The following is a 24968-nucleotide window of genomic DNA, read 5'->3' as shown; positions in this document are numbered from 1 at the left end:
CACCAACTTCAGAAATAACTCCGAGATAAAGCAAGCACTTGTTGTAATTTTGTTAAATATAAAAGTTTTTATTTTCTTCACTTCCCATCACATAATTGCAGTTTATATTTTGAGATGTTCACACATTTACACCATTACACCATGAACCATTCATTATGGTCCTCACACGATACATCAAATTTCAGATAATTATCTCGACAAAATTTGCCTATGAGTTTTCAGAGTTTCTTTAAATCTGCTGAAAAATCGCAAATGGATCAAATAAGGAGTGAGTGAAAAATCAACAATGCAGAATCAAATTCGTCACAGGCTAAGTGTTGCGCTAAAAAGAAACTTTTCAGATTCAGTCGTATAAATGCACCTCTCTTATTTACATAGTACCTTTCTTAACATAATGAACAAGAACATACACAAAACATGGGTAAATAATATTTAATGGTACCCATAGAGCATCCTATCAAAATAAAGATGAAGAAGATGGCTGAACAAAATGTAACAGCATGTACATGTACAACTGTGGCCTCAAAAAAAGTAACTTATCTGAAGTATTAACATGTTTTTCCCCCTATCTAACATCTTTCCAACTAAGAAAGGCATGCGCCGGTATCTGTAATGCTACTTGTACCCTCGCTACCGCTAAGTGTAGTCCTTTGGTTTAAGAGACTTGTAGTTACACGTGCCAGTACATTTTGCAAATCTACCTACAAAATGATTTAACAGAATATTTGAGAGATACAACATAAAGTATCGATTTACTCATTGTACAACAAACGTATAGTTAATTCAGAACTAATTCATGTTCATTGACGCATCATCAGTCTATACAATAATGCACAGCCTGGCCCTGACTGTATTATACAAAATGTAGTGCACAGAGGTTTACCTGCAAAGTGTGTAATGCACGAAGGATACTTGAGTGAATTGATCATGCTCCATGAAAACAAACACATCTTAGGCTGACCGCAAGAAGCTGTCAGAACTATGTATTATCAATGGTAGTAATGGCTTTCTTGCGGGCAACCAACCACACAAAAAAGGCAGCTTTTACAGCATGAATGATTTTTTTTTTATCAGCTACACATCTCCATGGACATGAGTTGGAATTTCTGATTTTATCAGGAAAGTCAAACTTTGACATAAATGGCCAATTACAGTATACTAGGTGACCTTTGAACTACCGTACGTTCATTGAATTAACCATCCTAAATAATTGGGTAATTGGTATACCATAGCATTCAAGAAGTTTTTGAGAATAATACCCAAGTCACATCGACAACAGACCAAGATTTTTTTTACATTACCCTTATGTATCACCAACTAACCTATACATGTGACCAAGGATGATGTCATTTATTTATACGACATCAGCTAAAACTTTTCAAAATGTATTTCACGGTCTTATTTTTCATCTCTTCCAAAACACGCAAAAATCTGAATTATCAACAAGTATTAAACAACAATATTTCTTTAAAGGCAAGGAGTAAAAAAAATTCTTCAAATCCAAATAAAACCTACACAATAAAACAAAATATTTATCTTACAAGAACTCAAGTATTTGCAACAAACCTTGTATATTAAAACTACTAATCAATATAGTAGAATGTAAGACTTTCCATGTCCTAGAATTGACATTTGGTGTTCGACATGTACCTTCACTGATACATGCACATCAGACAATTTATGAATCTCCCAGAATATCTGGAATAAGCATCAAAGTTCTGATAACAAGTTGTAGTGGTTCCATTGACATGTTGAAAGAGAAGTTGAAAAGGGGTGTGTTTAACGTACATTTATACTATATGATGTCTTTTCCTAACATAAGTAATATCATTATTCATAGAATAAGGATTTAACAAGCTAATGCAAGTGGCTAAGTTCTTAATTAACTTTTCTATTTTGTAATTTTTAGCAATAAGGAGGATATTACAAACATATACCCTGTCCAGCAAGGAAGTCATGGAATATAACAAATGCAGAGAAAAACAAAAACGGAATGAACAAATGTATATAAAATAAAATGTTTTACTTAATACATACATAAAAGAACAGGTCAGTACGACATGTACACAAGAACAAAATATTGAACATGTACAGAACAATGACCAATATATAAAGAAAAAACATATCAAAGTTTACCTGATAACTGTTCTGATTTTTAAGATATACTTGAGCATGGGCAGGCCGGCACAGGGAGTAAAATACTTTCACTGTTTCATTATTTTTCATAATGTTCAACTACCTATAAATATCTTTGACCTCCAATAAACAAGTGACTACAGCAAATACTGAAAATGCATTTGCTCCTCTACTTTCAGGCTCAAAAGAAGAAGAAGAAAATAGACAATCGGATCTCCTCTTGTCAAGGTTGTTGGGTTCGCTTACCCTCTCCCAGCCCCCCCCCCCTCCCCACAGAAAAAAGGAAGAGCACATTGAATCATCTTTGAATCATCTTTGATGTATGAATCATTGATTCATACATACTTGAAGCAGCATTTGTTGTCACATTTACTAGATAAGCCTCTATGTCCTTTTTTTGTTCTTCGGCAGTTAACTCTTTCAGCAAGAGATATTAGTGCTTTGTAGTTATTTAGTCACACACGAATTCCATCTCACTGGAATACATACAAGATGTGTAGGAAGAAGGCATGATACACACATCACTACCACTAGGTATTTTGCTTTTGAATGATTCAACTCATCCACTTATAGATTTAATGTGCCTAAAGATAAGTTACATGTAACTATATTTACAAAACTTGTTCATTTCGCAAATTCCACTGCACATGTATGGACTTTGCGACCATATTCATATATCCTGTCTCTTAATTAATTAGTCATTTTTAATTAATTAATCATTTTGTTCACATGCTGATCTTTATAGAGTACCAATGTGTGAGGCCATAGGTTGCTGATTCCAAACAATTTGGTGTTTAACAATGGTGTGGTGATCACACCAGCACCAAACATTGAATTTGCCTAGCTCCAGCTCGTTGCTTGAATGATTTTGTGGTGAACCTCATGCGCAGGTTCTGTTGTTTAGAACCAGTCACCTGGATGACAAGAGAATATGACAATAGCACTTCAACACTCGATTCTCTATCTTGTATTCAATGCATTCTGTAAAGGCATTTTTTAAAGATGCGGATTAACTTTTGAACTTGAAACGAGTGGGAACATCTCACAACATTACAACCCTACCATTTTACATAGGTCTACAAATGAGAAAAAAATGATTTTGCTTAAGTTAAAAATGACTTTCATAAATATACATACATGAAAGAACAGAGTTAACTGGACAACTCCACATGGGCAGAAATGAAATTCATAGCCCTTTTGGGCATACATGTACTTTTACATGTTAAGGAAAAATGTCTTTAAGGAAAATTTTCAATATTTTATTAATGATGTTCTTGAACATTGTGGTCTACCCTTTGGTGACAAATATCTATTGCACACACAGAAAAACTAGTCTTGTAGATCACAACAACATTTTAAAACCATTTTTTGCAGATTTCTGCCGATGTGGATTTGTCCATCTGCACAGGAAAGGCAGTAACATCTTATGAGTAGACATTCATGACAACCATAGCACATTCCTCTTAAATAAACTGGAATCACAGAAAAGACTGAGTTGAGTACCGATGATAAAGAGTTCATTAATAAAAGCCTAGATTGTTGAGACACTATCGTCATACAACAGGGTCCTTCTTGACAGGTGGTTTAAGAGCAGGTGGCCTAGTTGGCACGGTCGGTTTGTTCGGTACCGCTGGTTTCTTGGGCGGTACTGGTTTAAGAGCCACAAGAGGTTTATCTGCTACCGGTATTGACTTCTCTGCAGCAACGGGTTCTGAGACTTTATTAGTTGGTGAAAAGTTCGAGCTTTCATCGAGTTCTGTAGAGTTGTTACGATTTACGTTCGGTTTGGGCCTTGTAACTGGGGTTGGTCTGAGCGGCACCTTGGGTACCGTTGGCTTTAGAGCCGGTTTCGTGGGTAGTCCTGGTGGTGCATTTGCAGGTTTGGTGGTGCTAGCCTCTATAGGAGGTGGTAACCTGAACTGAGGTTTGGCACTGGAATGTACAGAGGGGGGTTTTGGCGCTACCCTGATGCCCTTTGGTGCTGGTACCGACACCGAGGGAGGGCTCTTAGCTGGGCTGGGAGGTTTGTTTAACGGTACCGGAGGCCTTGATGGTTTCGGTGCTGTTTCCACTTTCAATGGTGCTATACTTGCTGTCGGTTTCTTAGCTTGTGAAACTGGAGGTGCAGGCCGGTGAACTATCGGTGTCTCCTGGGATCTTAGCGGTGCCGGTGCTGTTCGTGCAGGTCTCATAGCGGCTTGAGGAGCAGCTGGAGGGGCACCTGAGGCAGGGAATTTAAAGACATTAGATGTCTCCTGTAGATAGGTGTGCTGTATTGCAGGTTTGACAGGGGCATGGCGTGCAGGCCCGGGCGCAGGTCTACTCTCTTGATTGCGATAGTTGTTTGTGCTTGAGGGATAACTGGAAGAGAAAGAAAAACAGAACTTTATTAATTAAACTATCGTACAACTACTGTGAATAGCTTAAATACACATCATTATTCAAACTAATATTGAGTTCTACTGATGGAAATGCATTTGAAGAAAAACTTAATAAAATTAATTCTTGATTGTTTACCATGCCTCATTAGTTGATTTGAATCAGCAAAATGTATACCAAAGAACACAAATTTGTTGGAAATCACATTTACTGATGTGTTCTTTTGCTCTACTGGCCATTATTGGGGATAACTAGCCAGATCTTCTCATCAATTTTTTTCTTTCTTATTACTCGGCTCTTTAAAATTGCTCTTACATACAATGTAATATAAGTATTGAGCAGTCAGTGCCAGTTGGTTTGAGTCTGTAAACTCCAATTTTCTGTGATAACTTGAACTCAAGATTTGTTTCAAAAGGCATATCTTTGCATTAAGGTAAAGTGATTCGAAACTATGAAGGAATATCTCTCTGAATTTGTTCAAATCAAAGTAGACCCATTTCAAATAGTTTTTGAGATGACAAGAATATCACTGTTCTCGGGACAGTCTGCTTACGTTTGCTTTGTAGTTCCCTTGGACTTGGAGACCATCTTAGAAAGAGTTTGTCTCTTGCAGTAGACTAGGATTCCAATGAGAGCAAGGCCTGGGAGTACACAGAGGAACATGACTAGGAGCACAATGACCATGTTGGATCCAGGACCGCCTGTAGAACATAAGGATGAAATAAAGGGATGGGATTGGTTAAAGTTCTGTTTTCGCATGGCAACAGTAATCCCGATGATGATTGTTCTGAAGTAAATCGTCTAAAAGATTGCCAGTTATGAGGAGTAAGGGAGGAGGAGAGAGGGGGGAAGGAGGAGAAAGAGGGAGGAGAGAGAGAGAGGGGGAGGAGGAGGAGGAGGAGGAGAGAGATGGGGGAGGAGGAGGAGAGAGGGAGGAAGGAAGGAGGAGGAGAGAGAGGGATGGAGGAGGAAGAGGGATGGAGGATAAAGAGGGATGGAGGATAAAGAGGGATGGAGGATAAAGAGGGGAGGAGAAAAGGGGAGGGGGAGGAGGAAGAGAAAGAGAGGAGGAAGAGAAAGAGGGGAGGTGGAAGAAGAGGGATGGAAGAGAAAAAAGGGGAGGAGGAAGAGAAACAGGGGAGAAGGAGGAAGAGAAACAGGGGAGAAGGAGGAAGAGAAACAGGGGAGAAGGAGGAAGAGAAAGATGGGAAGGAGGAAGAGCAGGATGAGTTGTTGGAGGAGAGGAAAAGAAAGAGGGGGAGAAGATGATGGGGGAGGGGGCAGGAACAGGCATATTCATAATAAGGGCAGATGTAGAAGTGGCATTCTTAATAGTTGGGGTAGAATTTCATGTGAGCAGGAGTGTATGAGGAGGGTGATCTAAGTAAAGAAGTGGCAATGTAAAAGTACAGTTCTATGAGCATTTTCTGCATTTTTTTGTGGGGGGGGGGGGCGGTCTTATACTACCACAGTAATAACTGTAGCCTCTAAAAATTGGGAAAAAGAGGAGAATGTAAAGAACTAGGGTAACCTGCATGTACATTTCATGAGTGATCATCACAAAAATAGCAATCTCATGGTACAATATGACATGTACAAACTCTGCTTGCAATACTTCATGCTATTTCGAGATTCATGGAAAATGAATACATATTAACAAATGAAATACTTAATGTGTATACAACCAAATTCATGCTTGTAATGGAATAATATATATATATACATTTATACATGTGATATGTAACAAATGCATGACACTCATATGAATAACGGTAAATAATTCTACGATGTGAATACTTCATGGCCCATGCTTGTCATACAAATACATGAATACATAGACACTGGTCTTGCAATGAATGAAGATGGTAATCATGGAAATACAATGATTTCATATCTGAAATGAACACTTTCACAATGAAAACAAGCAACCATGACAATGTTATTAAACATACAGCATGATATCAATATAAAGATATCACAGTGATTCACAATGAGACTAATAATAAATAATTGTTTGAAATATGAGATTACTAAGTCTATGCGAATCTCAAATTGGCAGTTTGGTCAGTGAATTGTGACGTATTCGCTGATAACTCTTCCGTTTGTCGTATACAAAAATATCATTAATTTCTGTTTTTCTCCCAATTGTTTTCTCCTAATTGTCTTCTCCCTTTGGGGCATTACTCAACATATATTATGGATAGCATTATATTATATGTCCTCTAAAAGAAAAGATCCTCCTGAGTCATATATTTTGAAGAAAAAAAATGAAATTTTAGTCACTTTGTGTGTTTGAACAAATGGGAAAGTTATCTGCCACCACATCACATAACCAATTCAGCCAATTTGAAGAGCCCATACCTAAAGTGATTACCGGTACAACTTTCAAAAAATTCAGAACTTAGTATCATTTTTTTTTGGTCTGATTTCATGCAAACTTTCACCAGTTTTCTTCTCTGATTTTCTGCTTTTCTCTAGAATAGTTTGCTATCAAGGTTGGATTTCCTTTAAATGTGATATTTACCAATTGGTACAGCCTTTAGGTACACCCAAGTGACCCAACCATACATGTTTCACATAAGATATACCACTGCAGGGCTACATGCACAGTACATGCATGTGCCTTATGAAGTTAATACAGTTTATAATCATTACTATGATGTTACATCATTTTTTTTAGCCACTGCAAATCTTCAAAACCTACCCATTACCAATTATTTGACTGACACTTGCACCTAAACACAAAGTTCGCATGATCATTCATATACACGACTTGAAAGTACACTTCAGTCGAATATATCACACCTTTTTATTCATACATGTATGACATGTTTATGAATATACTGGTTAATATGTTTGATGCTTTCTCTTGTCAAATCATGCAAAAGTACTATTTTTCCCTTAGGGCATTTATTTATTTCTAAGAGTGGGGGAGGGGGGGGGGGAGGGGGTACATCAATTGGAAGTAAACAATGCATAGGATGCAACAATACAAATAACAACAATAAATCCTCAAGTTCACCCCCCCCCCCCCCACCCCCCTCAGAAAAAAATATATCTTGTAATAATCAGGTACACACAAAAATTCCTTTCTTTGTAAAAGTGAGCATTAAAATGCATTTGAAATGTAAGGGGCATTTTTCACCTCATGACTGTGTTGTATATTAGATTGAAAAAATATATGAATCTTTATCATCCCACCATATGTGTTTATAACTCTTGATAATTTTCACATGCACATATAGAAGTATAGAATCCCCAGAGAATTACCTGCTTTGATAATGCATAGATAATAAATCCCTTTTTACATTAACCATATGCACTTACGAGAGTCATTTTTAGGGGGTTTGGAATTCTTCTGCTCACTGGAGACTTTATTATTGTTTTAGAAAAAGTGAGTAAACATTTTATTCCTGTGATCATGACCAACTCTATTATTTAAAGTGCAGAGACTACAGAAAATGATTCTAAATTGAAGTATATTAATCTATTAAACTGATAAACTACTGCTTACAGTTCTTTAAAAGAACAGTCTCAATCTGAGTTACAGCGTATATACTCTAAGATCAAGTAATTCAGTTCACATACACTCAACCAAATTATTCATGCTCCTCCTAAGTTTGATGTTTAGGTGTTTCCTGTCTTTTCACTTTTCAGAGAGGGATAGAGAGAAAGAGAGAGAAGGGGGGGGGGGGTGGAGATAAAGCATAACAAATGGAGGCAGTGGCAGATGAAAGATGGAGCAGGAGATACATTAGAAGATAAGAAAGAAAGGGGGAAAGGACGTTTGAGGGGAGAGGAAAAGATTGACAGAGCAGATGGGGACACTCGGAAGAGAGAGGGGGGCAGAGAAAGAGAGAGAGAGGGAGACACACACAGACAGACAGAAGAACAGAAGAGATGATACAGGGACAGAGTTTTGAGAAAGTGGAAAAGAGTTGAAGCTTTACAAGAAGAAAGATGAGAAACGATGAGGATACATAGATAGATACATTGGGAGGGAAGGAAAGGAGAGAGGGGTGGGTGGGGTAGAAAGAAATGAGAGGGAGAGAGAGTACATGAAGGAGAAAACTAGCCTTACAAGCACAAGTCATGACTCATGACCAATGATGCGGAAGCGACAAGACATTTATGTTCATGCATCATTAAGTACACAGGCAATACATGACAGAATGGACAGAGACTACACTTCAAAGAGAGAAGAGCTCAAAGAAGGGATGAAGAAAAAGTGGGAAATTTACAAGAACAAAAATAGCATTGAAGTCAGGTCTTACTGTACATAAACTAAAGATTGTGTTTTTATTACCCGACCCAGAACCTACAGGTTTATTACCTTCAAACTGAAGAGTCAGTGCGGTGAACCCACACGTTTATAAAATATGTTTTGAAGGACTATCAGACATTTGACTACACATATATGACACCTTGGAAGATAACTGTATGTATCTGAGAAAGCATCTATACATATGCTCGATCTTATCCATGTGACTCGTAAAAAATAGTTAATACCGCTGAACCTTGGGCACTAACACAATAACTGAACCTGTAATCTACTGTTTGCTGAACTTTTCTCAACCCATTGCTTACTAAAACCAGGTGGCTCATGTATTAAGCCTGTGGCAGAAATAGAAGTGAGTAGTGAACAGGTTAAGATGTTACAAACACGCTTTCTTTCCTATATAACTGTCCTTTCTAAAGCACTTCGAGAAATATGAATGAGTATGATGATATGTCATTTATAGTGATGCATTTTTTTCCCACTGGAAATGGATAACTAGCATTACGGTGGATCAGCTGTTCTACATGATACCCAAAGTCAAATAAAAAATATGTTCCAATTTTGAAGACATTACAACAACCTCAAAACTAAATCTATGGATTATAATCATCTAGTGTGAATACATATATGTTGAATATAATAAAGTTAACTCATTGAATACTGAATTTTGCCATTCCTGTAGGCTCACTACAGGAGCCATATGTTTCCCAGATGCAATGTGTTAATTTAGTAATATGTTATGGTTAGAATACCTATCTTCACATCTAACATGACTAATGATTGTTGGTCAATAGTGACATAGATAGATATCGATAAATGATGGATATATATATATATTCTGAAAACATTGAATTGATATAGTGCCATGTGTCAAAGTGTGGAGTATAAAAATAACAGAATTAGTTAAATGTTAGATTTAGTTAGAGCAACAGCTAAGCAAGAATTCTATGCAGAACTGTTAATTAGGAATTGTTAATTGTATTAAAAACATATACCAGGCTCTCAAACATTTGTTATGTAAAATAACACATACAATGGTGAAATATCATGTATTATATTTAGTTCATGAGCACATACGCTTGGTGAAATGTTAGTTTTAAAAATGATTGTTATTTTTAGTGCTGAGGGCAGTATCTTTTGGAGTTAATTGTTATTGAAAGGGTGTTTAATAAAATTGACTGTTAAAAGTACCAGTATAAACCGATGAAAGAAATTGCAGTGAAAAACGGGTATTCCTCTTTAAAAAAACACTGCACCTGCATAACTTTCAAACACTTCATACTTTTCCATGTCAAGGTGTTAGTATGGAATTTAACACTTAAAAAACTCAAACTCCTCTAGATCAAAACCCTCTCAAAAATCAATTTCTGTTAATAAATTAACAAATTCAGGAAAGATTCCAGACAGAGAAGGACCAAGGTGATGCATGCTTTTCACACATATTTTTGTTTAAATAAAAATTATCTCTCATCCTCATCTAAGAAGAAGAATCAAAGGGAATTGAATATCTACCATTAATACATACATGTGAGAGGGTCAATTCATTGATGAACTTTCCAAAGGTCATAGTTTTGGTAGCATAAAACATCTTTCTTTTTAGAACAACTTCAAATATAAGCTATCTAAGACTTTAAAACAGTTGCTTTTCTTAGTCCTAATTTTTTTTTCTCGGCCCAAGCTACATGTATGGAAAGAGTATGATGTACTGTTTGAACATCTTTGTATCTCACTGTTTATACAGCCGTTGGATCAAATAAAGCATACTTTATTTACTGAATGATTAAGGTTTCAAAAGAAAGATTAAGGATCGAAAAGTCATCTACTCTTTATGACCATTGTATTCACATATACATGTAAAACGCAACTATGTCTCATGTACTACGGTTGACTGTGAATATAAGACCGATGTAATGAAGAAAACAAGCATGGTTTGCAGCAACAAGAACAGCATTGCCAATTTGATGAAGTAGTAGGGATTAATCGTGAAGTCTTTTGGCAGACATGATGCAAGATGAATGGAGAAGAGAGTGAGTACATGAAATATGAATTAGAATCAGATGATCGAAGAAGAGAGAAGAGTTTCCGTCTCGTATTTCCTTCACTGCTTTAGAAGGGCAGGCAGAGGATCGGAAATTGGCAACAAATACGACGAGTTGATGAGTTTCCATAGTTACCTCGGACAATAATTTTTCTTGTGACGAAAGATTTGGTGCTTTGCGAGAGTGTATTAGGGAATGGGGTTACTGTGAGGAAGAGAAGAATACCAGTCGTACAGGTTGACAGAAGACTGTGCTTGAATAAGTGTCAAAACAGTATTTGACTTTTGAATTTCAGTATATATATATATATATATATATATATATATATATATATTCTTCTCAATACCGTTATGTGGTTAGAATATTATGTCAGCCCCTGTCTGTTATATAAATATATACAGAAGTACCTTTAAAAGCTTTAACAGACTATTTACGAATATGGTTAATATATGTTAATCCTTTTTCTGTTATTCTCATTTACCAAATAAAACTAGTCAGCACAAAATAAATTTCTTTTCATACCGATTCTTTCACTCTGGAATTAATAATCCCTAGTTATTCCCCCAAATATTAGAATATTAATTAATTAAGATTAAAAACTTTTTTTTCTCTAGACTTAGTTCACACTAATCCTTAATAAATGCATTTCTATCAAACCAAATGGATAAAAGTAATAGTAGTAGTCAAATGATTAAAATATTAGATCCCTTTTCCTTTGGCTTGATATGAAAATCCAATGAATGAGAAGTTATTAAAACATCAAGTAAAGCTAAAAATTGTAACTTATTCAGCTCAAATGGCAAAGCAAGCTAAGCGATCATGCAGCGTTATCGATCAGCCTGAAATCATTCCTAAAAGCATCTGACATTTCTACTTCTTTTACTTATGTTTAAGGAACAAATAATTCTATTTTTATGATAGAAGATGAAGTATTAAGTGACCAATCTACTTGTGTCTTGTTTTATTCATTCATTGACTTTTAATGGACAATGTTAACCAATTATTGATCATTATGAGAGTGAATCGTGAAAGAACCATCAAAATAAAATTGTGATTGTATGATATCTTTGGAAATTTGCAACCGAACACATAAATCTTGATTGTATTACCATGTTATTAAAACCCACAAAAGTTAGTGTTGATAAATGTCTTCTTAATATAGCTGTTAAGGTTTTTTAACATACGTGTGTAATAAAAATAAATATGCGTAACTTGAACAACATCAAAGTATATGTTATATCTAATAATAATAGTGTACAAACTCCTGTATGGAACAACAAATTTTCCCCACATTTTCTGATCAATACATGCATAGAAGTATTAGTCATACATGAACAGAGAAATATATAAATAATTCCATTTCCATAAAACTTATACTCTGAGAGTCAACCAAATGTTTTATGAAATTAAATGATTCAATTAAACATACTAGCACACTTCCAAAATATAAATAATAAAATAAAGATGACTATTGAAGTATCACAATAAGTGAGAACAAGACAAATAGAAATAATGATAATGATATCTAGATAAATTATAAACAAGACAAAATAATCACAAACATGATGAAAATGAAAAAGCTGGGGAAGGATACTACAGTATTGTGCACAATAAAATTGACTTCTATTCAATATATAATTTACATTACTTCTCCTTTGAATCACTTGATCATTCAAAATGTCAACTCTGTATTTTAAAGCTGGGTCGTTTTAGAGGAATACTAATACGATCGGCCATTCAACAAACTCATATCTCTTGCAATTATCCAAGTGAAATTTCACGCAAAAGATTTTGGGTGATGCAAGCACAAGACATTGCAACTAGGATATGTGGGGGGGGAGGGGGTGTATTTTTGCAATGGGAAATTTGGAACAGATTTGGGGCACAGTGTGGATGATGCACCAATGCCTAATGACAATAAAGTCTACTTAAACAGTGCTCATAAATAACCCTTACGGTACCACAGGGTGCTGTACTGGGTCCATTGTAGTTCTTCTGAAAAGGAGACAATACAGAGATGTGTATCGGGAAGGGGTAGAGAGAGCGAGAGAGAGGAAGGGGGATACATACCTGGTTGATCTGTAGCTCTGGCAGGACCACTATCAATGCTACCTCCATACCCACGAGTGTTACAGAGAGGGGGGCTCCACTGAGGGTCACAGTGGCAGTGATTCTTGCTGTTGCACACCTGCAATTGGAAAGGAAAACAATCATTCATTAAACAAGGATTATCTGCAATAACAAATAAGGTAGACTGGAGATCAGAGCAAGATTTTGAGCATATCTGAATGTGGTTTTGATATATTTCTAAATCATCCCTCCCTATACATCCCAGTTAAGATTTTCCCTTCTCATCAGGGTTGACAATTTCCTGGAAAATATCTATATTTCCCACTGGAAAATACCTGTGATATACTGAACATAAAATGAAGTGGTATGACTGAAATTACAACATAAAAATGCTTTTCTTCTGACTAAAACTCCATCCTTTCAATGGAATTCAAATGTTCTAATCTGTTGGTTTATCATAAGTTCATTGGCTTTTATACAACTCACTCCTAGATCCTAATCATATGATTGGTCATATGTGGTAACCTAAGATTCATTTACTGAGACTATCCCTTGTTTTAGAACATTGGCTATGGGTTTATGAAGGATAAGCCCATGTGGACAGATATGAATACGACCAGATACTATAAACAGACTGATGCGCTTCTTACCCCATGATCATTGCAGTTATGAGGACATGCCCTGATGTTTAGAGATGATAGGTTCTGGCATTGGAAGTCACTGCACACCTGTACAGAAAGCAACAAAATCATACAAAACTTCATTAATATACTGCATATTCAATAAAATTAATTCAATTAAGATATAAGTCATGACCGCACAACTTCCTGATCATGGATCAATGCAAGTTAAACTGGGTATGGGTACCTCCTTTAGTATAATAACAATTATCAATTTGTCTCTGGTTAAACAATATATTTCCTGAATATTTCCTATAATTTGGCATTTCTACTTCAAACAATCTCTGTCTCCAAATACCTCAAATGAGTAAAATAAGTGCATTATAAACTAAGATCTATCACCTCCTCTTATTTTATTCTTTGTTTTTATATTTCTATCACTTTCTGTCTTTCCTTATGCTATTCTTTGTTTTTCCTTCTATCACCTTCTCTTATGTTATTCTTTGTTTTTATATTTCTTTCAATTTCAATTTCAGAATTTCCATTCAATCCCTGAGGTACTCACGAATCCTGGTGCACATTGCGATCCTGTGGCGACATAACCCGGATCTGGTACGTCTTGACCCAGGTCAATGGAGGCAGACTTGCAGGTATGCTGGTTGTTGTTCTCGTCCCAGATATAACCCTGGCTGGCCTTCGCTAGGGAACTCAGGATGGGATAGGAGCTTCCTCCAACGCACATCAGCTTACCACACTTCACATGACTTAGAGGTAATAAAAAGAAAAACAATCATTGTTATTTGAGAGTCAATTAATATCAACATTTATTGCCTGGCCTTAGCTAAATAACTCGGGATAGGATAGTGGCTTCCTCCAACACACTTCACATGACTAGAGGGAGAAAGAGATTTAAACAATCATTGTTATTTGAGAGTCAACTATTGAAGTTATGGTTGCAATGATAGTGTGTTTGTTTTACCTGACTGTTATTAAAGAAAGCTTGTGATTGCTTGTAATTCATGAATTATGAAACAATTTTGTGAGTCTACAGTCTTTATGAACTTACACATTTGTTTGTACTAAATTACAGGATTTTGCAAAACACTAAATTTGTCATGACTAAGGTCACATTTTCTTATGGTATGATACGATTTATCTCATTTTTTCTCTCTTTTTTCACTTTTAAAATAAAAAATCAAGATTATCACCACAACCCTTCTTGATCTACAACCCTCCCCCCCCCCCCACCACAACAAACATCTTACCTTCTTTCACATGCTTGGAACGATGAACTCGTACCTCCACAGTTACCAAAAGAGCTGCCCTGAGTGTTGAAATTGAAGCAGTTTTCATGTGCTACCTCAGCTCCTATGAACAAAAGATAAAAACGTCAAAATGATGTATGTAAAGGGGAAAGGTCATGTACGATTTAGCATTAGTTTGGGATGTAAAGAAAATTCAGTCTTTTTAATTTCAATACATGACTGTCAGGATTCATAATTTCTCATTTAAAATTTATAATTCATTTGGTAGGAATCATAAAAGAAATAAAGATTTTTACATGTATTTTCCGATACACTTTATAAAAAAAATGTATATCAGTATTTCAAATAGAATATTTTCTTTCATTATACCCCCCTCTTTTACAAAACCCCTTCCCGTGCCCCTGTTATGACTGGTCTTACCTGGCCCCCATATCTTCTCACACTGGTCATCAAAGGCCAAACATTGGCCATCATAACAGGTGGAATCGTCCATGTTGGCACACGTCTGACCGTTCTGTCTGTACACGTTGGCTGGACACTAAAATTGGAAGGAATCAATTAGTGAATTAATCCTCACATCCGATATCTATACCCTTGGATAAATCTGACTTGTTTGACTTTCACATGAACTTTTAATGGTTTTGCTTTACTATACATGTATCTAAACAATCTGTGCATAATATTCCCCTTTCCTAAAAGTGGAACACATCAGAGTCTACACGATTTCTTCCCTTGCAACTTCCCTTTACTTCTTGATCTACTAAAATGTATTTTCCCCCCTTCCTCTCTTTATTTCTTCGTCCTGACAAATATCAATCAATCTTCTATCAAAGTACCAAAGTAACCACTATGCATATTTCTGTTCTAGAAGACTGACTTTCATACATTACATGTACCATCAAGTCTAAATTGTCATCCCTCAGGTTTATCTTTTCACTGCATTAATGGCCCTAATTGGCTGCCTAATTGCATGCTGTACCATTTGCTACTTGTAGATCAACTTTTTAAAAAACTCAGTCAATCTATGATTCACATTTCTTCCAAAATCTCCCAACACAATATTCTGATTTTCAATTAAATCCATTACACAAATTTTAGACTGTTTCATCAGTGTCCCTTCTGTTTTCAACTTGTAATCCTACAACTTTGGCCAGGGAATGTCACATGACATAACCCAGCCCACAGATACACTTCTTTGTAACTTCAATAGAGTCACCACCTCTTCCTTCCGGCCTCATCCTGTTCATACCACTTCCTAATTAGATCCGTCATCATAATGTAATCTAAGTAAACTAAACATGGTTACATTTCATGTTTAAGACCATATTGTGAAAGTCTGATGTCTAATGTTTCATGTGTACCACATTAAATCATGACAACGCAATCTGTTGGACTACCCTCAACTTTAGATTTATGATCATGTTTGTCAAAACAGAGCAAGATCAATTTCAAAATGAGCCTCTTTGTTGGGTCAGTGTCACAGCTGTGCCAAGCACGTAGCTTCTGAAGCCGGTAAAGAAAGTAGGAGATTATCATACTTTCTACTGAGGAATGAAAAATGAAGTAATTGTTAATCAATTTCTTTCGGATTTCAACCTTGTATTTTTTCAACATTGTATGTTTTCAACCAAATGTCATTGTATCCATTGATCCTTACATAAAACTTATTCCTTCAACTTTCTAACTGTCCCTAAATCCCTCTATTTATTGTTTCAACCTATCTATTATTTTATTTCACTATCCATCCTTATATTAATCCTTCCATTTATCTCTCCATCCTCTACTATACATGATACATCTATTCATTTATCTATCCCTTTTTTCAACCTACAATCCCTCCATCAAACTTTTATTCATCCATGCATCCCCCATTTAATTCTTCATTTCAATACACCTCTCCATCCCTTATTCATCCCTCCATCCAATACACCTACCTCAGCAGACAGACCAGTGCAGTATTCTGGCAGGTCACACATGTTACTGAGATCCCGGCAAACCTCACCGGCCTTCTTCAGCTGGCAGTCTTCACAGCATTCTCCTACAGCACAGGTTGCATTCTCATGTAGACGACAGGTAGCAGGAATACAGCAGTCGTTGGAACATTCCTATAATCACAACAAAAATGCAAAATATTGTAAAACGTTAAAAAAAAAAATGCACTCAAAACAGTTACTAGAAGAGAGAAAATGATACCAATATCACACCAATTGATACAAGTATAGTTTTGCTAAGCCCAACACAAGACTTTTTATCAGATTCCTTTGCTTCAGATTGGTGAATAGTAAGATACTAACTGTCTCAACACTTCTGAATTGATATGAATATCTCTTTCCTTGTATTAAAGTGGAAAATTGAACAAAAGAAAAGATAATTTAAAAAAAATTTAGATCCTGGCCAGGGATGTCACTTCACACTTGTTTGTAAAACCTACTGTATGGACAACTGTATGTTTGCAAAGATAACCAAAATCATGTATAAAACTTGTAATATGAATATCTGGCACGTGCACTTGTATAATTTGCAAAAGTACACCATATTTGACATATTTTCACCATTTTCTTTTTCATTGCCTAAACTAAATGGTATTTTTGAAGCTTTGTTATTCTTTTGCATGAATTATATGGCTGCTGCTGAAAGATGTTGATTTTCCCCAACTATCACTCAAGAAAAAAAAAAAAAAAAAAATTCACCCCCCTCCCCAAACCCTCCCCCCCCCCCCCCCCCCCCCTTGGGTAAAAAAAAAAAAATCGGGAAAAAAATCAATCAGAAAACCGATTTAAATCTGGTAATTATCAGGCCTGTCCATGTCACTAACCTCTACTGTTCCGCAATCGCACTCCTCTCCAACCTCCAAGAAGCCGTTGCCACAGATGGGTCCGTCAAAGATCATATCAGGATAGTCAAAGAGACACGCTCCTAGACCCTTCTCAAGAGAGGTCTTAAGGTCGGTGTAAGAACACGTTGAGAAGTTTGTAGGAGGGATCGGTCTGTGGAGAAGGGCAGATAAATATGTAATAGTAAATAACTCATTTATTTATTTGTAGAAACCAAAGGGTTGGATTGATATAATACATACATACATACATGATAGATCCATGTGGTTACTAGTTTCTTCCTCATAGCATAATCAATCTGGTTCAGAAATACTAGTAAATAAGCCAATATCATGAATCTACCTTTAAAAGTGATTTAATCAAAAAATTTGGTTTATCTTTGGTTAGATAGAAAAATGTCATAAATTAGCCAATATTATAAATGTAAAAATGATTTAATCTAAATTATCTTTAGAGTTTTATTTTGCTCCTTATTATGAGTATCCTCCTATGCTTAACTGAAAATTATCAACACCATGCCCACAAATTTTGTTTATTTTTTTGTAAATAAACACAATATAAACTCAGTCAGTCATTTGATTAGAATGTACACAGCTCTTTCTTACAAATGAATATCATAACATGACCTTCAGACAGTCATAGACAATGACCCTGACTGGACGTACTCACCCACTAGAGGGTTCCATCACGCAGCCTACATTGGACGGAGCATCACAAACGCAGTTTCTATCGGAGGTATCGTGCATGAAGCCTAGATTATGGCCCATCTCATGGGCGACGGTGCTAGCAACAACAGCTGCGTTGCGATCATGGTCCTAGAATACAATGCAAAACAGATGATGCTTAATGTGTGTGTTGTTGGAATTACATTGTTATAGAAAAATTAGAAAGTAGAAACAGTGTTTTCTATTGGATGTATTGTGCATGAAGCCTAGTTATGGCCCATCTTGTGGTCCTAGATAACAATGCAGAACAGAGGACGCTTGATGTATAAAATGACATAAAATGTTACCAAAATTAGGAATTTCATGATTTGTAAAAGAATCCAATAACAATGATAAGCTGGAAGGAGGATACAATTAAACATAAGAACAAAATAAAAAAATAAGAGGAAAAGAGGGAGAAAGAGAGAAAAGAGATAGAGTGATAGAAAGAGGGAGGGCCAAAGATATAGATAGAAAGGAAGGAGGGACAGAAAGAGAGAAAAGCTTAGAATGAAGCCAAGAGAGGAGATATAGAAAGAGGAAAAGAGAAAGGATTGAAAGAGAGAAATAAAGATAAAGATAGACAAAGGGAGAGAAAGGGAGAAACAAAAGACATAAAAATAACAAATGATATTTACCTGGCTAACTCCGCCCGATCTCTCATCGGAGCACATCGTTCCTAACGAAGCCATCCCTACCGTGCTCCCATCAAACGACACACCCCTGTAATAGATGATTCAACCCAGACATAATTAATCCTTGTATTACCGGATGAGCGGATTCCAATAAAAGGTACACCCTTTCAATGGCACATGATTAAAGGGAAATCCAACCTTGATAGCAAACTACTCTAGAGGAAAGCAGAAAACTCAGAGAAGTAGACTGGTGAAAGTTTGAGTGAAATCGGACAAAAAATGAAAAAGATGTGAATTTTTGTAAGTTGTTAATCACTATAGGTATGGGCTCTTGGCTGAATCTGTCATGTCTATGTGATGAAGTAGCAGACAACATTCCCATTTTTACTCAGGAACTTCTTTCTCTTTAGAGGACCTACAATAATATGCTATTCATAATATATTTTGAGTAGTGCCCAAATGGAGAAGGCACTTATGAGAAAAACAAAATTTAATACACCAGTTTACGGTTACTTCAGTGCGCATGCGCAGACTTGTAATTGGCTTTAAAACAAAGCCAATGACCTGAGGTCAGTGGTATTTATGCGTAAATTAAGATTGCGCCAATGCAAATGATGATGTGTGCGCACAACGCAGTGCGTAAGCAGTGATGTCATTGTAATTCGCATGGGCGCAATCTTAATTTACGCATAAATACATGACCTCTAGGTCATTGGCTTAGTTTAAAATGGCGCACACAACTGTAAACTGGTGTATTGTATTTCTGTACATGACAAGCGGGAGAGTTATCCGCGACTACATCACCATCCACTGACCAAACTGCCAATTTGAGATTAGCAAAGACTTAGTGATCTTATATTTCAAACTTTCACCATCCTCCTTATCTTATTTTTCTGCTTTCATACAAATGAACTTATTACAAGGGTTGGATTGCCCTTTAAATCACCTGATCTGAAGCCAAAAGAGCTATCAATGCATATGGCTACATGTATGTAAACACTAGGCTAGTACCCTTTTAAAATTAGAGATGCAGAACATCTGCTGGCATGAGAAAATACAAAATAAAGGGTAGTATATCATCACTTTACGAGTGGGAGTCAAAAACAATTACCAAAATGTTAATATCCAGTCAAATGACCAATAAATCAGTCATACATTTTCTACAGACATTCAGTCTACTCATAATACCCAGAATAATGCAGATTATTTTCGGTATCCATCTTTTCTTCAAAACAGGCTTATATTGTTAGATAAAATGTGACATTTAAGGTTTAGCAGTGCATGATCAGGGAGACATCTAGTTCGTCAAAACAAATTCATAAAACAGAATTTTCAAGATTTCAATTCCCATAGTTATCTGCACATATCCCACTTCCTTATAAATACTTTTACATTTAAATTTGTTGTTATGCATTCAATATATGTGTTTTTGTTGTTAACTATTTTTACCACTTGGCCCTCATCTGCGATAAAATTTTATTAATAAACCATCTTAATTCAAGTCAAATACATGAACATAAATTTACTTGTTTGTTTGTTGTTGTTGTTTTTTTTTTTTTTTTGGGGGGGGGGGTGTAAATGCTCATCAATGGAAATGTGGTTTTGGAAATGTATAGTCCTAGGTTCAATACTCCAGTAAGTGAACTAATGCATTTGTGACTTATTACAATATAATCATCTTTTGTTATAAGGCCCAACACTTTTAAAGGCCTTAAAGCCACACTGTCCTACTGGTAGCTACTTGCTCCCTCTATATAGAAAACAATGCCTAATCGGTGATCCTTGGTCACCCATGATCCTCTTTTTCTTATGTTAATTGGGAGCTGAGTTGATGAGATAACTACCTGTCCAGTGACCTTGCAGTGTGGTCTACATCCCTCCCATAAACTAGTACAGAAAAGCTTTAAAAGTGAATCTTACGTTATGAACTGTGCATTGTCGTTCTTGATATCTGGGAGTAGTTCGTTGTTTCTCCATCTTTGAAACTCGCCCATCGTGTTTCCTGGGATGGAGCTAACGACAAAACGGTCTCCTTGACTCCAGGTGACCACGCCCACCAGCGCTACCCGAACATTCATTGGACGGTAGATCTATGGTAAAAAGATATTCATTAACAAGAAAATAGTAGTTATATATATATACACTGTATATATAAAGCATTAAAATGGTGCTTCTTTGGGGATAAATCATAGGTATTTTATTCTTTCCAAAACCAGATACTGCAAAAGATATACAAAACAAAATACGTAGTGCTTTGGATATATAATGAAGAAAGCCATATTCTTTTGAACACTATGAAAGTGTAATCAACTTTAAGAACAATGATGGAATTAAGAAACATTATAAAAACAAAGTTCTATTTTGGTTCTAATCTTCAGTACCTTTTTTATGCAGTAACAGAGTGCTTTCAATATCTTTCAAAATAATCAATAAACAAATAAACAAACATATTAAATAAATAAATAAATGAATAAACAAATAAATTTAAAAAAAATAATAAAATAAAATAATAATAACAAATAATAATGAATAAACAAATAAAAAAATAAACAAATCAAATATATTAAAAAATCAAATAAGTAAACAAACAAAATCAAATAAATAACAAAACTCAATGACATCTTACCATGTCCATGACATTGGCTATTTCTTTACTTCTTCCTGCAACGATAGTTTCATTCTCTTCTTGGCGTAGAAACTGCATGAAAAGATAAAAGAGAAGAGAACAATCAATAAAACCATAACCTTTGAGTTTTAATGTATTCATCTGCACATGTAATTTCTCATCAATTCCGATTATATGATTTTCTTTCGGTCGTTATTTTTCTTTTAACAGTAAATTCCTCAAATAAAAAAATAAAAAATAAAATGTTGAAATAAATTATTCATAAATCCTAATTTCCTGTCATGGCTGATGCATTCTACAATCTAGTTGTCATAAATTTGAGGTGAATTGAATTTTCTCTATTTAAAAAATGTTTTCACTCTCAAGACAATGAAATAATAAATTTATCAATACCAAAGGCACCCATCGCAGTTAACAAAGCCTAAAAGATATGAGTTACTTTAAAAGATATTTGAAAAGAAAAAAGAATCCTTCACATGATAAATCATAACTGCAAAGAGTGCCTTCCTCTTTTATTTTACTTAAGTCTGGACAGTTTAAAGGTAAAAACCAGTATTGGAAATGCCCCAATTTCAAAAAATGAAATGGAAGCTCTTATTACCAATCATGTGAAAGAATATGTTTTGAATAATACATGATGATAAAAAATTTGCCGGGAAACCGCCTACTTATTGACATATTTGGTAAATTAGTTTATCTATTGGTGTGTGAGAGATAAAAACGCACGTGTCGCGCACGTGTGCGTAGTCCCATATACATCTTTCTGTGTACAGTGCTTGTAACTTTATGAAGACTGGGACAAATTTCTTATCATTTTGACGATTCCAGAACCTTGCAGTACATCTACAGTGTATGCTAGATGATCAACCTTTTCTGATCGATTTCACAACGTTTCTTTCACAACGTTTCTTTCACAATGCAATCGCATGACCATAACTGGTCTTTATCTTTAATAACACATGACAGTGTACTAACCATGATAAAAAGATTTCAAATAGGAAATGACAGAGACGAGCAGATGAAACAAGTTGACCATAACTCCCATGTTGCTAATCAGTATGTCATAAATATTCTTCACCTTTAGAACTGGTTCTCTTCTTACCCTACCCAATGGCCCTTAACCATGCAAGATAAAACCACACTAGCTACCTCCACTACGCAACGGAACACCATCATATCAAAACACATCACCCTCAGCCAATGGATATGTTCACATTGGTGACAATCATCAAGCTTTTTTAACGTCATATAATCATCATCCCAACACAGTAGATGTGCTCACATTGAGGGCAGCGAACATTAACTTTTGCACAACACTATCTTATCATCACCCTCATACAGTGGATGTGTTCATACTGAGGGCAATCTTCATTCATTTTTTAAACAACACCATCTAATCATTAACCCCACACAGTGATGTGTTCACGCTGAGAGCAGCAAACATTCATTTCGCACAGAGTGCTGAACCCTTGCAGCTACCAATGCTATGAAACAGAACACCATCAGATCATCACATCACCCTCGGCCAATAGATGTGTTCACATTGATGGCAATCATCATTCATTTTGTTAACAGCACCATCTAATCATCACCCAACACAGTGGATGTGTTCACACTGAGGGCAGGGAACATTTGTTTCATACAGAACCATTGCATTTTTATGTACCAATATACTATGAAACAGAACACCATCAGATCATCGCATAACCCTTGGCCAATGGATATGTTCACATTGATGACAACCATCATTCATATTTGCACCACTAATGCTACATGGACCAATACATGCAGCAGAACACCATCTAATCATTGCCCCCACACAGTGGATGTGTTCACACTGAGGGCAGCGACTATTAATTTTTCACAGTGCTTTCAAACCATTGCAGCTGATCGCAAAAACAAAAAGTTAATTTCAATAATTAAGCAAAACATCATTGATTTACCGGTATACAAATGAATTTGAAAAGAAAAGATAAAGATTATCTTTAAATGATGCCAGGTTTCCTAATCAGTGTACAATTCTTTAACTAATGAATGAATATCTTGTATTTCACGTAGATATTATGTAGGTAGAGAAGAGCTCTGAACCCGACCTAGAATTTAACCATGCAGCTCTTATCCGTTTCAAGCCGACAATTTGCTAGCCTCCCTCATCCAAGTCTGGGTTTCATGGATAATCTGTCCGCAGGCCTGAAATCCAGATCCTTTTAAAGGTGTTCTAGAGTTCAGGTAATGACAGAATGTAATTTCTTACAATTTTTCAAATATGAAATATCCTTAAAATTCCCAGTCTAATATCTAAGACTAGAATTAAATGACCTATCAAAAATAATGTTGGGGAAATTGGGCGAACATGTATAATAGTTTGACAGCTCAGTACAAAACTCCCCTCCCTATCCAAAAAATAGATTTTAAACAAATAAATAAAAGAAGGAAGTCTAGCTTTAGCAGGAGTGCATAAATTGTGGGCTGTGCTTTCTTGCAAATGTGGTTTCATAACGTATGTTGTTAATTTGTTTCAATTTTTTGGTCTTGACCCACCCACCTACAGCACGACAAACAATTTCAGAATTATGCTCAGCCAGTTTCACTTGAAATGCAATTCCGGATACCACAAATCGAGAGTATCTTTAAATGGTGGCTTGCAAAACGGAGCCCCTCTATATATGCATCACCCGCATCAGTTACATGACGGTGACGGTCCATATAAGATGAGACGAGCCGCAACTGGTAATTGCCACTCCAGGAATAGAGAGGCCAATTATGATCATTCTCCTTTTTCTTTCTATCATTTCCAAACCCCATTCAACGGAGTGACGAGTGCCGGTTCGTTGATCTAAAGCACAATTTTATTCATTTTCTGTTCATCTAATGGCTAGAATGACGGAATAGTGGAATACGATCATTATATCTCTTTTCGTCTAGTTCTACCATTTCAAAACACTATTATACTGAATGGTGATTATTGGTTCATCAACTCTTAACTTCCCTGTTCCTTTTGTTTTCTAATGGCTAGAGTGAACAATTATGATAATTCTCTCTTTTTTCCTACTATTAAATCCCGACATCAGTCTACAGACTGGTGATTGCTGATTTCATCAACCTAGAGTACATTTTATTTTCATATAGATCTCTCTTTTTGTTTTAACGATTATTATTATTATTGCATAACTAATGTGCATGCATATATGTTATGAATGCATGATCAGCAAGTGAGCCTATTATTTTGCCTTCTTAATTTCATATATATGCAACACGGCCTGTATAGTAATCACATCAAAATAGAAACTTGATTTTATGGGGATGTGTGACTCGCAGACCTACAAGTATTGTGTAGTGTAAAATAACAAACACGTTGTATCTGTATTCTGTAGAAGTTAT

At 35.7% G+C, this 24968-nt stretch overlaps 1 protein-coding gene across 2 annotated transcripts in view; it reads right to left on the bottom strand.

Annotated features, from left to right (window-relative positions):
* Nucleotides 1–13: 13 nt before the first annotated feature.
* The window catches only part of LOC373195 (ADAM), a gene marked incomplete at its 5' end in the record, with an annotated part of 63781 nt that continues 38826 nt past the window's right edge, over nucleotides 14–24968 (bottom strand). The window contains 14 exon segments of one of the 2 annotated variants that reach the window (NM_001366411.1): nucleotides 14–4497; nucleotides 5069–5216; nucleotides 10969–11037; nucleotides 12904–13021; nucleotides 13554–13631; nucleotides 14089–14287; nucleotides 14789–14891; nucleotides 15209–15326; nucleotides 16723–16893; nucleotides 17604–17775; nucleotides 18292–18437; nucleotides 18965–19049; nucleotides 20882–21051; nucleotides 21588–21659. In NM_001366411.1, the coding sequence (NP_001353340.1) occupies nucleotides 3690–4497; nucleotides 5069–5216; nucleotides 10969–11037; nucleotides 12904–13021; nucleotides 13554–13631; nucleotides 14089–14287; nucleotides 14789–14891; nucleotides 15209–15326; nucleotides 16723–16893; nucleotides 17604–17775; nucleotides 18292–18437; nucleotides 18965–19049; nucleotides 20882–21051; nucleotides 21588–21659 (2457 nt within the window). 2 annotated transcript variants of the gene reach the window in all.

Source organism: Strongylocentrotus purpuratus, unplaced genomic scaffold (genome assembly GCF_000002235.5).
Source record: "Strongylocentrotus purpuratus isolate Spur 01 unplaced genomic scaffold, Spur_5.0 spur5_scaffold_15, whole genome shotgun sequence".
Classification (NCBI taxonomy): Eukaryota; Metazoa; Echinodermata; class Echinoidea; order Camarodonta; family Strongylocentrotidae; genus Strongylocentrotus; species Strongylocentrotus purpuratus.
This window is presented reverse-complemented; position numbering and strand designations above follow the sequence as displayed.